At 42.0% G+C, this 13,551-nt stretch overlaps 1 protein-coding gene across 7 annotated transcripts in view; it reads right to left on the bottom strand.

Annotated features, from left to right (window-relative positions):
• MAP3K7 (mitogen-activated protein kinase kinase kinase 7) overlaps positions 1-13,020 on the bottom strand; it is a 47,551-nt gene extending 34,531 nt beyond the window's left edge. For 3 of the 7 annotated variants that reach the window (XM_030489336.1, XM_030489327.1, XM_030489329.1), the window contains exons 1-2: positions 12,309-13,020; positions 1,403-1,513 (exon numbers count right to left, since the gene is read on the bottom strand). In XM_030489336.1, the coding sequence (XP_030345196.1) occupies positions 1,403-1,513; positions 12,309-12,398 (201 nt within the window). In that variant the 5' untranslated portion in view covers positions 12,399-13,020. The remainder of the gene's footprint in view (positions 1-1,402; positions 1,514-12,308) is intronic. The other 4 variants (XM_030489328.1, XM_030489332.1, XM_030489331.1 and 1 more) reach the window with 4 other exon arrangements.
• Between the last annotated feature and the right edge of the window lie 531 nt (positions 13,021-13,551).

Genomic DNA, 13,551 nt, shown 5'->3' with positions numbered 1-13,551 from the left:
TTCATGGTGTAGTAAAACCACTCAAGCCATAAGCACTGTGCAACTATGACCTCTATGAGTTCTGTGTTCTTCCTGGAGCCTCAAATTTTGGAATCCTGATTGTCTGACTACATAAAAAATCTGAATCATATTGGCTTTCCTCACAATATAGTGTTTAAAAAAAACCCAAACAACAGACCACAAACCAAACCATCCCCCCAAACCCAAATCGCTGTAAAATAAGCCAGCCAGCTTAATATTAATGTGACAGTTCCAAGAACCTACTGCTGCACGTACTAATTGACAATCCGACTATTTTGCGGTGAATTTTTCTTTACCAGTAGGTAGTAGACAGGAAAAAATTCAAAAGAAATTTTTTTTCCCCTTTACACAGACTTCTGAGGCAGCTTATGCGGCTTATTGTCTAGTGAGCTAATGCTATTTTTTCTGTATACTTCGTAAGTTCTAAAAAACGGAATGGAGTATTACAACTGATGCTTGCACTGTGTACAGCATCCTGAATGCCAGTAGTTACTGAAGCATTTCCGAGATTATCTTCTCAGATCTCTTTCTAACACAAAAATGGTAAGACACTGATCAGATCCACTCAGTATTACATTAGACTCAGATTAGTAACATTAAAAACTTTCCATGGTAATGAACATATAAACATTCACACAGAAAGGTCTATTACAAATATGCTTCCTTTAACCCTTCAGTGTGTTACATTTTTAGTCTCAAAGTTGAGATTTATTTTTAACATATTTTGTGTATCTTGAACATCCTAGACTCTCACTGACTAAATACCAAGCAGCATGTCATAATGTATCTCATTTAAATTACATGTCTAACTTTTGATTCCAGAAAACATTGCATATCTTCAGAAGTTTATCAGTATATCTGAACTACTCAAGTTCTTTCTGAAGTAGACATTCAATGAAAAGAGTGATTGCCTTTAAGTGAGTTACATGTATTCATGAACTTATATGTAAGAAAAAAGAACAGAATTATTAGAACTGCTGAAAAAACAAAGAAACAGTTTCAAGTATGGGCCTGATTATATGAAGACCCCATGCTATAGCCCCTGGAAGTGCTAATCAGCTCTGAGATTTTGGTGAGTATTTCAGCTGCACCCCGACTCTACACTGGGACATAATCTAGGAACTAGCATTTCCCCAACTGTGTGCCCTGCTCTCTCCCGCCTTGCTTTCCAGTTTTTATGGGAAACAAACTAAAGGAGCTGCAATGTGCTCTGACACGTGTCCTGTTCTGCAAGACAAGGGGTCCAGGACTGTACTGGGTACCACAGGCTGCATTTATCTTGTAATACAGACAAGATAAATGTCTGTAGGCGGGTGTACCAAAGGCACCCATGAATTTAAGAAAATACCACACCTTGTATTTTTTAGCAAACTTACTGTACCTCTACAATGAAGGCTTTTCTTTCAGATTCACTTTCTATTTGTTTAATGGCTACATCTTTAGCTCGCCATTTTGCCTTGCAGACCACACCAAAGGCTCCTCTTCCAACAACCTAGAACAAAATATGAAACACTTGAGTTATAACTTGAAATGGTTTCATTTGCTACACAGGACTTCACGAACGGAAAAGAAATTTAACTTAGAAATAGTGCTTAGCTAAGCTTCCTCCAGAGATAACTTACAGAAGAACTGGAAAACACACAAACATTTTATTAACGTGCAGTATTTCAGAAAAAAATGATTTTAATTATTTCAAACAAGATTTGCTCAGGAGAAAATTAGGGGAATGATGGCAAATTTAGTTTTATAGATTTGATCTATCTACTGTATTTTTTTATTATTGCTAGTAATAGGAATTCAAACAATTGCACAAGACTATGATGAACTCATGATGAGGTGCTCAGTGTGATCAAAGTTATTCTTATAGGCTTACTACTGAATTCACTCCTTCCCAGGATGGCTTCTTAAAAGAAAAGTGATTTGTAGGAGATCAGTGAATGACCACACATTCCCAATGCTGAAACAATGCCAACTGCCTGCTGCCTGAATGCTTATCCTTTGAGGAAATAACATTTAATATTTTATTTTTAATGTCCCCCAATATAGTAATAATCTGGAACATAAATTAACACTGCTGATCCAGAGAAAGCAACTCAGTAGCTAGGAATGTACAAGCACCAGACTGTACTTGTCAAAGCTCCATGTCAAAGCAAACTGACTATCATTTACGTAAACCATGCTTGGGTTAGGTTCCCACTACGTGCTTTCCTAATGAATGAATAAATAAATAAATAGTGAAGCTGATTTCCCCTGGGAATGGGGTGGAAAAGTCTGCAGGTGCATAGCTCAAGACCTGCTAAACTTTCATGATGAATATGAGGAAGTCTGCAGTTAAGGGCCAAATTCGAAGAGGGGTAAAAAGAAAAACTGAAAAAATAATCAAGAATTTGCATTAAGATGATAAAAGAGGAAGTATGCTCAATATTTCTGAATACATATGGATAGGAGAGACGCTGCCCAGCAATGGCTATCAGCAGCATTTTCCTCTTCTGGTTTCCTCACTACACACGAATAACTATTTTTCTCTTCTGTATTACAGCATTCACTTAGCCTTCCAGGAGTTCTTGACTTCTCACCTTTACCCTCCGTAACACTGGTTCATAGACTGAGTCTACCACAAGATATATACAGCAGATCCACAGAACATGCTCCATTCTGCCCCATGTAAAAAGGCACCTGCTGAGTGTAACCTCCTCCCCCACCTACAGTAGAGGGCCTCGACTCTTCACTTGTATAACACACACCAACTATTTTCTTGCAGTCCACAACTGACGTTGGAAACACCAAGCCATATGAATGATCGTCAAGCAGCCTACAAAAATAGTACATACAAACAAATTGGAAACAGTGAGTCACTGGAAGACCTAAAAGTCCCAAGTACAAGTAGTCTCCCTTGGCATTTCCTCTTCTCTCTCAGACCACATTTTGAATAAAATTGCCCAGTTTCTCGGAGTTGGCAAGGCCCCTGCCCCCAGCACAAGAATTGCCCATTACAACCCCTCTATCCACCTCACACAGAAAATGACCAGCCTACAGTTCAAGGAAAATCTCGTCACTCTATGTCTGTGCCGTATGTCTGCATTTCACAGCAGTGCTGATTTACTGATCGCGTCCACCGTGTAAGCACACGTAGCTCAGAGAGCACTCTGCTCACACCTGGGAAGTACTAAGAATGGACAGTTAACAAGAGAAGGATGCCACAGAGGAACTCCGGCAGGACGAAGTGCACTGGTAACAGCAATTCAGTTCCAAGACAGCTGCTCCCCTACAATATGAAGGAAACCAAACGGACCAAGTACCCGTGAAAAACTCTCCCTGCCACTTTGGGAGAAGGAAGTGCGCATATAATGATTTATCCTAGCTAGATACAATTGGCCTTAAGGTGCAAGGCTGAGCAAGACTCCTGTTAGAAGGCTCCTTTTCTTAATGTACCTTTTTCCACACTCTTTCATGGTTTTTGACTACAGCTCAGTTACATTTAATCCAGTGACACCGGTTTGGTAAACCAGGGGTCATGAGTTGTCCTATGAAGCCAGGCTGAGAGAGCTGGGGTTCTTCAGCCTGGAGAAGAGAAGGCTCTGGGGAATACCTTAGAGCAGCTTCCAGTATCTAAAGGGATACTTGCAGGGATAGGACAAGGGGTAATGGCTTTAAACTGACAGAGGGGAGATTTAGATTAGATATTAGGAAGAAATTCTTACTTATGAGCATGATGAGGCACTGGACCAGGTTGCTTAGAGAAGTGGTGGATGCTCCATCCCTGGAAGTGCTCAAGGCCAGGTTGTATGGGGCTTTGAGCAATCTGATCTAGTGGGAGGTGTCCATGGGGTTGGAACTAGATGAGCTTTAAGGTCCCTTCCAACCCAAACTGTTCTATGATCCTATGGTCAAATTCAGCCCATAAGCCAGTATAATCGCATACTGTTCCCCTTAAGATGTACCCCTGACTATTTGAAAGTTTAATACTAAGAAATAATAGATGTATTTCCAGTTTATATACTAGAAAAAAACCATTATTTTCCAATTTTGATGTATTTTTAAATAACATTTCTATTCAATGAAGAAACTAGATAAACGAGTATACACCCCAATGTAATGTTTTACATTGTGCCATGAATGTCACAATACTTGGGCTCTAGTTGAAAAGTATAATAAATTGCAACAATCAGATGCACTTTATGAAGTCCTGCTGACGACGGAAAATAAAACCAATAATAATAATAAAATAACAAAACAACAATATATACAACAACAACAATAAAATTATCAATGTCAGGCATCAAGAGGAAGAGCTTACTAGGCAATCTAAATCTTAATTACATAATAGAAAGTTGTGAGAGACCATCAGATATATAAATTCTATAGTTGGTGAAAAGAGCCTGATAAATGACTGTGCAGTCAAGGTTTCATAACAATTTATCAGTGACTTGGTGCCTGCTTAGGCAGAGGATTGAACTTGAGAAGAGGACACGAATGCACTGAATATTTACCTAGGATACAGGGAAAACAGAGAAGAGCTGATCCTCCAGTAAAGCAGCTCAGTTCTTGGACGGCATACGAAAGAAGCAACCGTCAAAAGCAATGACGGATCCAACCCAAACTTGGAGTTTACCATGTGTGAAAGCCCAGTATGTCTTTCCTACTTAATCTGGAAAAAGTACCTTACTCATCATAAAAACATCCCTTATAATTGACAGACCACAGCTTATGGTGGATTTCACTTACATTTCATTTTCTTCCTTTAAGTTTTCACTGAACTTACTCCTTTAAAAAATTAAAAAAAATAAGTCTTAGAATTTGTCAGAACAATTTAAACACTACATACACTTCAACGCCGTGTACTGGAACTAAGTAACTTAATAGCACAGGAGGGAGGCACTGCCTGAACTTTAGTTTCTTCATGCTCATTCCTTCTTGTCCCCTGCTGTTGGAGCCACACCATATGTTTGGGCAGTAGTGCATATTCTGAATTATATGAAGCACAGTTAATGGAATTATTGACACAACAAATCAATAAACAGCAGTTGATCTGTAGCACTGTGTATGTTTGGAAAATGATCTAAAAATAAACACATTCTTTTGGTAAAAGATTTTCGCCCTCTAAATATCTTCTAGGAGAAAAAAGGGAAATACAGGGCAGATGACATCTTTAGAAATAGAACACCAGTGCTTCTACTTTTCCACAGAACAGAAATAAGTTTGTCAAGAACCACTCAGTTACTACACGAAAGAGATACATTTTAAACTGGCAGAAATGCCTGAAGAGGTTTGAAGATTGAAAAGTATATACAAATTTATTCTTCTCCCTATAAAACTCACACCAATAAAAAGTTATGTTTTACTGTGCAACAAAGTGACATGGTGAAAGAAAAGTGCATGTTTTCCAGATAATGTATTTAAAGTCTTATTTAAAGAATATGAACCATACAAGAGCCCTGGAATCAACATTACCTCTGCCTCTGTGTACAAATAGTATCAAATGCTGTACATAAACAAAGATACATTATACTGACTTGCAAGTATGTAGACTATACTGACGGGTAAGTATGTCGACTAGAAATGCAGGAAAGACTGCAGATACATTAAGATCTTAGGATGTATTTTGTCCTAAGGGATGTGACCAATAATATCCGCCCCCCAACAACAAAACCGCATCCGTTTATTCAGATGTACCCTATTCCCCTATCAAATGTCGAAACTCAGGAAGAATTAATTTCACCTTTGCATTAACAGCACAGGTTTAGTATTCACCCAAAAAAATGAAGATGCAAAGTTTACATCCCTATCCATGAAGTTTCCATATTAGTTAGCTCTGCATGCTGGATACCTAGTGCTCTTCATTCTAAAAAAACCTTGCTGGATATATAAGACAGCAATAAAATATAATAGCTCCCTGGTTAGCAGATTCTTTGGAGAATTACCTTCCTAATTTGCAGTATCTACATGCCATGTTTGTTCACAATTTTGGGAAGCAAGACAAGCAGTTAAAAAAACCCCAACATAACACAAATCAAACAAAACCCATGCTTCCCAAAAGACAGCAGTCTCTAAGTTATCTTTATTATCTATGTCCCTTTGGTATACTTGCAAATGAAAGGTTTATGCAAACTGAACTTCGCTCAAAAGTAAATAGATACTAGTAAAAAAGTAAATAGATAAAAAAATTCTACAATGCTTTGTAAAACCAGAAACTATTTTTAGTTTCTTCTATTCTTTCGACCTACCAGAGTTCAAGCAGTACCAATATAGCATACTAATATTATCAGTTTTTCACACGTCTGCCTGTATAACACATGGAAAGGATATAGATAAAAAAAGTGCCAAAAGAAGTCATGAACAACAGTTTACAGCCCCTAAAAATACATGCCTACATTTTCTACCATTCATTCAAACAGCTTCAAATTCCAACTTTGGTTCCTCTGTGTGTGCTATGCTTTATTAAGCAGGGTGAAGCAAATCGGCCCCATGCCACCAATGACTGTGGCCAATACCCTGGCAGCACTTTTAGGAAGGAGTTCAGATCTGGCAATTCTTACAGCTATGTTCCTTGGTTAAATTTATTTGTACATTTCTAAATGTTGCTCTCCCTTTCTGGGATTTATACAGCAAGAAAAAAAACTCCAAACCCCAAAACTGTCTGTTGTCTCCCCCCAATCCATAAGCAGTCCCACTAATTTTAAGTAAACTAAATAATTTAGTTTAGATTGAGTTTCCAAGTTTCAACTTCAAAGTTACGCAAAACAGCATAGGAAAAAAAAAACAACCAACCAACCCACATTTCTTGACAAGAAAACCCAGTTATTAAAAAAAAAAAATTATATTCTCAACAAATATATGTAACTTCTGCTTGCCACAAAGTAATAGAGTTGGTCCATACTTAGGGCATCATCAGTTAGGGCACAGCACTCTACAGTTATTGTTTAGCAACTTGGCTATCTGAATGTAGTTCTGTTTTAAGAAATCGCTCTCTATTCAGCTTCTTCAGAACATGTCATAGAGCATCAAAGTACCATCATATATGTTCCTAAAATTATGGGTGTTTCCAGGAATTCTTCACTTGCTCTAAACACATGACCAATCCCCCTTGCATTGATAGCTCAGCCATTCTAAGAAACATGTGCATCTCAAGCGAAGATAACAATTTATCAAGGTCATACTTCCATTCCAGCTTTTACACACCAATAGCCTTTTACACATCTATCTTGAGTTAAAAACATTAATACGATACTTGCCTCATGTTCTAGTATGAATCCATTTGTTCTGCTACAGCAGCCAGACAAGATCCTAGTTTAAGACACAAAATATTGGGCAATGACGCACTCAGGGTGAACGACTCCAATACGAGTTGAGCTTATTGGGCTGGTACAGTCTAAAAATACTGGTCTTTGAAAAACAAATAACCATTCTGCAGTCAGTCAGTACAATACTGCTAGAATCCACTGGGTGGGAGAAATAAGGGACACATGGAGTTTGTTCTGTTGTTTTAGTTTTTAATTAGGGAAAGGCCTTCTACCCCTGTCTCTGATAGCAGTTAAATGTCACTCAGTTGTGATCTTAGCTGCTGCATTAGACATGGCACTTTATTTTCTCATAAATAACACATCTTGTTTTCATCACTGGAATAGAAAAGCCTGTGAGGTTTCTTTCACATACATTCTTTATGAGAGTAAAATACAAGTTTATTTTACAGGATGCAAATTGGTTCATTGAATAACTCTGTACATGTAGAAATAAGTGTGAAGTCTTACGTTAACAGTTTAACTAGCTTATTAGCCATCTTCTAACACTTATTGCACACTAAATTTCATCTGCATGAAATTGGTGTTGTGTAACTGCCACTATAAATTCACATTCCAGCTGACACTTCAGCTATTTTTCATTGTAGATGAATGAAGAGAATCTTCTACTGGTATAACTAACCTAAATTTAAATAGTGATTTCAATTAAATCAGAAATGTATTTAGAGTAAAATCACAGAGGATTCTGGAGTACATTTTCACCACATACTAACTTTTTGCCTTCCCTCCTGGATGCCCAACTTTGCATCTTGAAGGCTTACTTTCTGAAAAAAGGCTGAGAAATTGTAGAGGTGACTGACTTCAAACAGATTCTTAACAACCACTGGTGGCTCTTGAAAATCAAGCCTTTTGTATTGATGTCAGATATCCAAGAATATTGTCCAGATCTCAAATCACACCTGTGGTTCTCATCAGAACTTCTTCAAGAAGATTGGTATTCTACAACTGGACACAATCCCCCAGGATGTAAAAACAACGGAGGTGGTAACAACTCCATGTTCTGCAGCAGCTTAAGCAAATGCACATCTGCTTTACCTTGTAATGCAACTGACTTAATCAGTCACTGCATCTCATTAACTTTTTAAAAATTAACTACTATAAAGGGGAGCAAATACCAGTTGTCTCAACGTATTCCTCATTCTCTTGTCTCTGAACTGATCTGCCCCCTAATTGCAAGGGACACATGCAGTTCTCAGCACGCTTCTCAGACAGTTAATGAAATTATTCAGCTGTTTCAAAAATGTCTAAGGTAGGAGAACATGCCATAAATTGCATCTCCTTAGTTGCTGGCACCTTAAGCAGGGTTTCTAAAACAAATATTTAGAAAGCTTGCCTGCTCATCTTAAAGAAAAAGTTACCCTAAACCCCTGTACAATTAACTAGTGTTGTTCAACTAGATTGTTGCAATAAATTTCAGTGTATACTGGAATACCACAGTCTACCAGCAGATCGTTAAACAACAGTTTTCAACTAATTTATGCTTTCAGACTGTTCAAAAGTAACTTGCACTTACACAAATATGGCAACTGTTTTCAGCCTGGTGACATCAGAGAGTGATGGGCAGGGCCACAGCATACATGACCAGACATGTATCTTCTGGCCATGCAGTCCAAGGCATACACACATCATGTGATAAAGAGGTCTGCGTTTTGGTCATGTATGGGATTGTTATCAAGTTACATGACCGAGGAAGGACTGTGGGATTTTCAGGAAAGAGTGGCAGGGAGCAGGTTGCCAGAACAATCCAAAACCAAAGTCTGTTCATTGCTTAGATGTGAAAGCTCCTCTGGGAAGAAAAGACAACAGTTTTTAGCCTAATTTAAATACGAGATTTTAAAATACGGCTGATAACTTGATTTCAGTGATATTAAGTTTTCAGATAAATTCTGTAGTTTTATTTATGCAGTTCCTAATGATTTGTCTATCTAATACCTGAAAACTTCAGAAAGGACATTCTAACAGTCAAAAATTTCCATGGTAAAGTAGGGTTCATTTCTGTTGAACCCAAGTTTTATACTGTTTCTCTCCTTCTAGTTTTGAAGATGCTCCCACTGTGTCACACTGATTTTGATTTGACTCCAACTCGTTTGTAATAATTATCTCTATATTTTACTTCAATCTAAGCACTTTAAATAATGAAAAGGCAGCTGAAAGTTGGGGACATGTTTGGTGGGAAATAACACTACAGCACAGTTAGTCACATGCATGGTAGCTAAAACGCAATATGGTATATTCTTGGTTTTATCCAACAGAGTTCAACCAAACCTAAATGAAAGCACACTTCTAGATCTCACATTTATTAACAAGTACTGAGGGCCTGCAACTATTCCAGAACTTCAATATCTATTAATAAACCAGTGGCAGAGTGGGACTGCTATCTGCTGACAAGACAGCCTTGATAATACAACAGCAAAACTACGATTACACAAGCATTCATTAGAGTTCCCAACAGTGTAGATCCATTGACAATCCATTTTGAAACACCTGAAGTTTGCCAAGCATACTAAAATCTGACCATTTTGAGTCCTTACAGCCATTTAAAAGTCATTGAAAACTTCCAAGCCTGAAGTGAGAGCACAGAAAATCCTCAGTAACTACGTGGTTTTTTATGACTGCAAAGTTGACTATTTGTGCTGAAACTGTGTTATAAGTAAGAGGTCAACATCCACAGTTGAGAAAAGTAAGGTCTAAGTATGGTCTCCAATTCACCTGTTTTATTGTTAAAGTAGATCTTATTTCTTCCTCTGTGCAATGACTTATAGACTGTATTCAGCACTGTGGTATCCCTGTTGCCTACAAGAATTTCTGGTAAGACAGGTACGCTGAGTGTAACTTAAAATGCTACATCAGCTGTCACCAGTTTCTCATGGAGCAAACACTTCATCAGAGCTCCCCTGCTTATATCATGAGTTCTGTCATCTCCACCAGAGATACTACTTTGAGGATAATGCAACAATCACATTAAATAAAGCACAAGTTACTGTTCAGGCATTGTCTCTACATACATTTTTGTGCATATAGCCCTGTCTTTGAGGGTGCTAGACAGGTATGCAGGATGCAGACAAGCTCCAAACACTAAGCCTTAGAATGATAAATTCTGGTTACACCAATTACACACTATGCGGCCCCACATTTCCTGCATGTAAAATGGCAATATCATCCTTGCTAAGAGCCTTCCCAAGGGTGTCATGAGGATTAAAGATTTGTATAGCATTTTATTAATTCAAAGTGCTATGTCTAACATATTACATTTGCTACTCTGTTCTACGAGCCATCACTGGGCACCTTTTTTATGGTGGATAAATTCATATGAACTTTATTTTCTTCTTCGTGTGAGAAATGCCATTTCTCTCAAAACATGTGATTTGATCCCTGTCCATTAATAAGTGTTGCAAAAACATCAAATGCAAAAATACTTTCAGTTCCCAAACAGTGGGAAATTTTCTCACTTTAGAACAGTTTAATGCATAAAGGGAAGATTAGACTTAGAATCAAAAATTGCCGTGATTGCTATATTCATAGAAAGGGGAAAAGGCAATCTTTTGGAAGACACGGTCTTCTGACAACTTTCAGTGTCTGCTATGGTGAAAACCAAAGTTTCCACAACACTACTTGAACACAACCACGTGCCCTGGTGTTCTATGAAAATATTGGAGATGTTATGTTCTGTGAACTCTCCCAGGCCACAGGAGCCCAACACTGTAATTACAAACAAATAGTGTCTCGCAAACCATTTTAAAAATGTGAGACGCTGGTTGTCATACCTACGAAGCCTACACCTCAAAACTAAATTCACTTCCACATAAACTTTTTAAGAAAAAGAGGACCGTTATTAATGAGAGAGAAATATGTTCATCTACAAATCAAAGCACAAAGACAGTTTCAGCAGTTTTGGGTGTCTGTTAGGTCCAGAATCTACAAGCTGGCCTCATCTAATTCAGTGTGGATTTTTGATTTCATCAAAATCAGGATCTGTGTGAAGCTACATCATTCCTGTAGATGACCTAGCAGGGGAGGAAGAAATTCAACAGCAGCAATTATTTTTGTGATTCTGAGAGGTAAACAACATCGTGATATATGCATAGCACTGAGCCCATAGCATAGTAAAGCATGTAAGCTATCCTACATCACTCCCATCCTACTTTCACAGGAAATCCATACAGCTGACAGGTACATCCATTCTGTAGTTTACCAATCCCGTTCCAGCCTCAAAGAATTTAAGACAGTAACTTTACTACGAAACTTTCCACAGAAGAAGAAGAAATACTTGCTTCTAACTATGTTACACGACAACTGAATGTCACTTCCTGGGTAATATGCAGAGGTCACAAATGAAAAGTTACAGATCCATGACTGCAATATCATGAGGCTATATTAAGAAAAAAATAATAAAAAAAATCTCTACATCCTTACAGCTAAGAGACCTCTAGATTTAGCAAATAATTAACACTGGTATGATGATTATATATACAATGATCCAGTTATGTGGCAGTAGGAGAAAGCAGGGGCATACAGAAATAGAGATCCGAAAGAAGCATCAGAATTAACAGTTCTCTCTTCTGTCAGCGTTTGACAACAGCTTTTGCCACCCATACTAAAGTAGATGGCAAAACAGGCGTCAAAACTTCAAAATTTAGAAGTCCCGAATAGATGTACCTCGCTTAAACAAACCCCTACAGTATAGCACCCAGCACCAGGGCTAGCAGAAGTAAGCCGGCACCTCGACTCCCAGCCATACCCGCCTTTGTTCTCCGGTGCCAACTGCCGTAGCATCCGGAGGACAAGGGAACCCTCATGCAGGTATACTGGGGGGTGTCCCGGCAGCCCCGCACACCCAGGAAGGCCCCGCGGCCCCTTCCGCAGCGGGGGCCGGCGCTGGGGAGGGCCACTCCGGGGGCTGCGCGGGGGCCGGGCTGGCCCCTCTGGCCCACCAGCAGGGCGCGCCCGGGGAGCTGGGGAAGGCGGCCGGGCTGTGGGGCCCTCACTCACCTCTTCCACCTCGATCTCTTTGTAGTCGATTTCTTCGAAGTTGAGGACCGGGGGGGTTTCAATCATTTCAGCGGAGGCGGCAGCGGACATCCCTCCTCTTTCACCTGGGGGAGGAGAGGCCAGGGCCGACTAGGGGCGGAGGGCTCGGCGCCGGGCAGCCGAGGGCCTGGGCCGGGGCTACGCGGGACGCGGCGGCGGCTCCTGCCCTCCGCGCGGGCGCAGGTCAGGGGGGGCCTGGCCGAGGCGCCGCCTGGGCCGCCGCGCGGGGCGAGGCCTCATTCGCGGCGGCCGCAGGCCTCAGTGGCGGCGGGCGGAGGCCCCGCCGGCAGCGGCACCGCTCCGCATCCCGCGCCCTCCCGCACCCCCGCGGAGCGCCGCGCCGGCTGCCCTAGGCCGCGGCCTCTACGGAGCCTGGGAGCCGCCTCGGCCGCGCGTCGCCGGCGGGGAGAAAGGGGCGCTCCCGGGGCCGAAACCGGCCGCCTCCGCCAGCCCCGGCAGCGCCAGCAGCAGGTAGGGGGGCCGCGAGGGTGCGGGAGCCGCTCAGAGCCGCGCCGCGGCTGCCGCCGCCGCCGCTGACATCAGAGCCGCTTCCTGCTGCCCCGGCGGGGGAGGGAACGCCGACGAGGGGGCGGGAAGGGGAAGCGCGGCGGCAGCGGCTGCTACTTAGGCGGCCGCGGCGGGGCCACAGCCTGGCGGCGGCGGACACGCCCCCACCGCGCCTCGCCCCGCCGCCGCCAGGGGGCGCAGCCGCCGCCCCAGCCGCGTTTCCTGTTCCTGCTCCGGCCGCCCCTCGCTGGCGCCAGAGAGGTCCGGCGGTCTTCGCAGAGGCGGGCCGGGGCGAGCAGCGCTGCCCGACCCGGGGGCAGGACAGACGCCGCCGTTTCGGCGGCAGATCTTCGCCGGGGCGGGCGGGGCAAAGACAGAGAGGGAGGCCTCCCCGCGGCTGCACGGTGCCTCCGCTCCGCAGGAGGCCCGCGGGGGCAGGGGGCCCCGGGCGGGCCCAGCCGAGCGGTCGCCCTCCACGCGTTACCGCCGTGCGGGTGTGGGGCCGCACGCCTCAGTGCTGAATATACCATTCCGTAATGCATATTAAATGCGTTTTTCCAGAGGAGGAGGTATACGTGTGGGGGACACACGTCTGGGAGCAAGGTTTCTCTAAAGGCAGAAGCGCAGCCTTGTGTGGCCTGTGCTCTTGAGCAGCTCTTTCTCGGGGTGAAGTGTGTGTAGGAGGGTGGTCTGGAAG

This window comes from Strigops habroptila, chromosome 6 (genome assembly GCF_004027225.2).
Source record: "Strigops habroptila isolate Jane chromosome 6, bStrHab1.2.pri, whole genome shotgun sequence".
Lineage (NCBI taxonomy): Eukaryota > Metazoa > Chordata > Aves > Psittaciformes > Psittacidae > Strigops > Strigops habroptila.
Note: the sequence above shows the minus strand (reverse complement) of the source record. Positions and strands in the feature narration are given on the sequence as shown.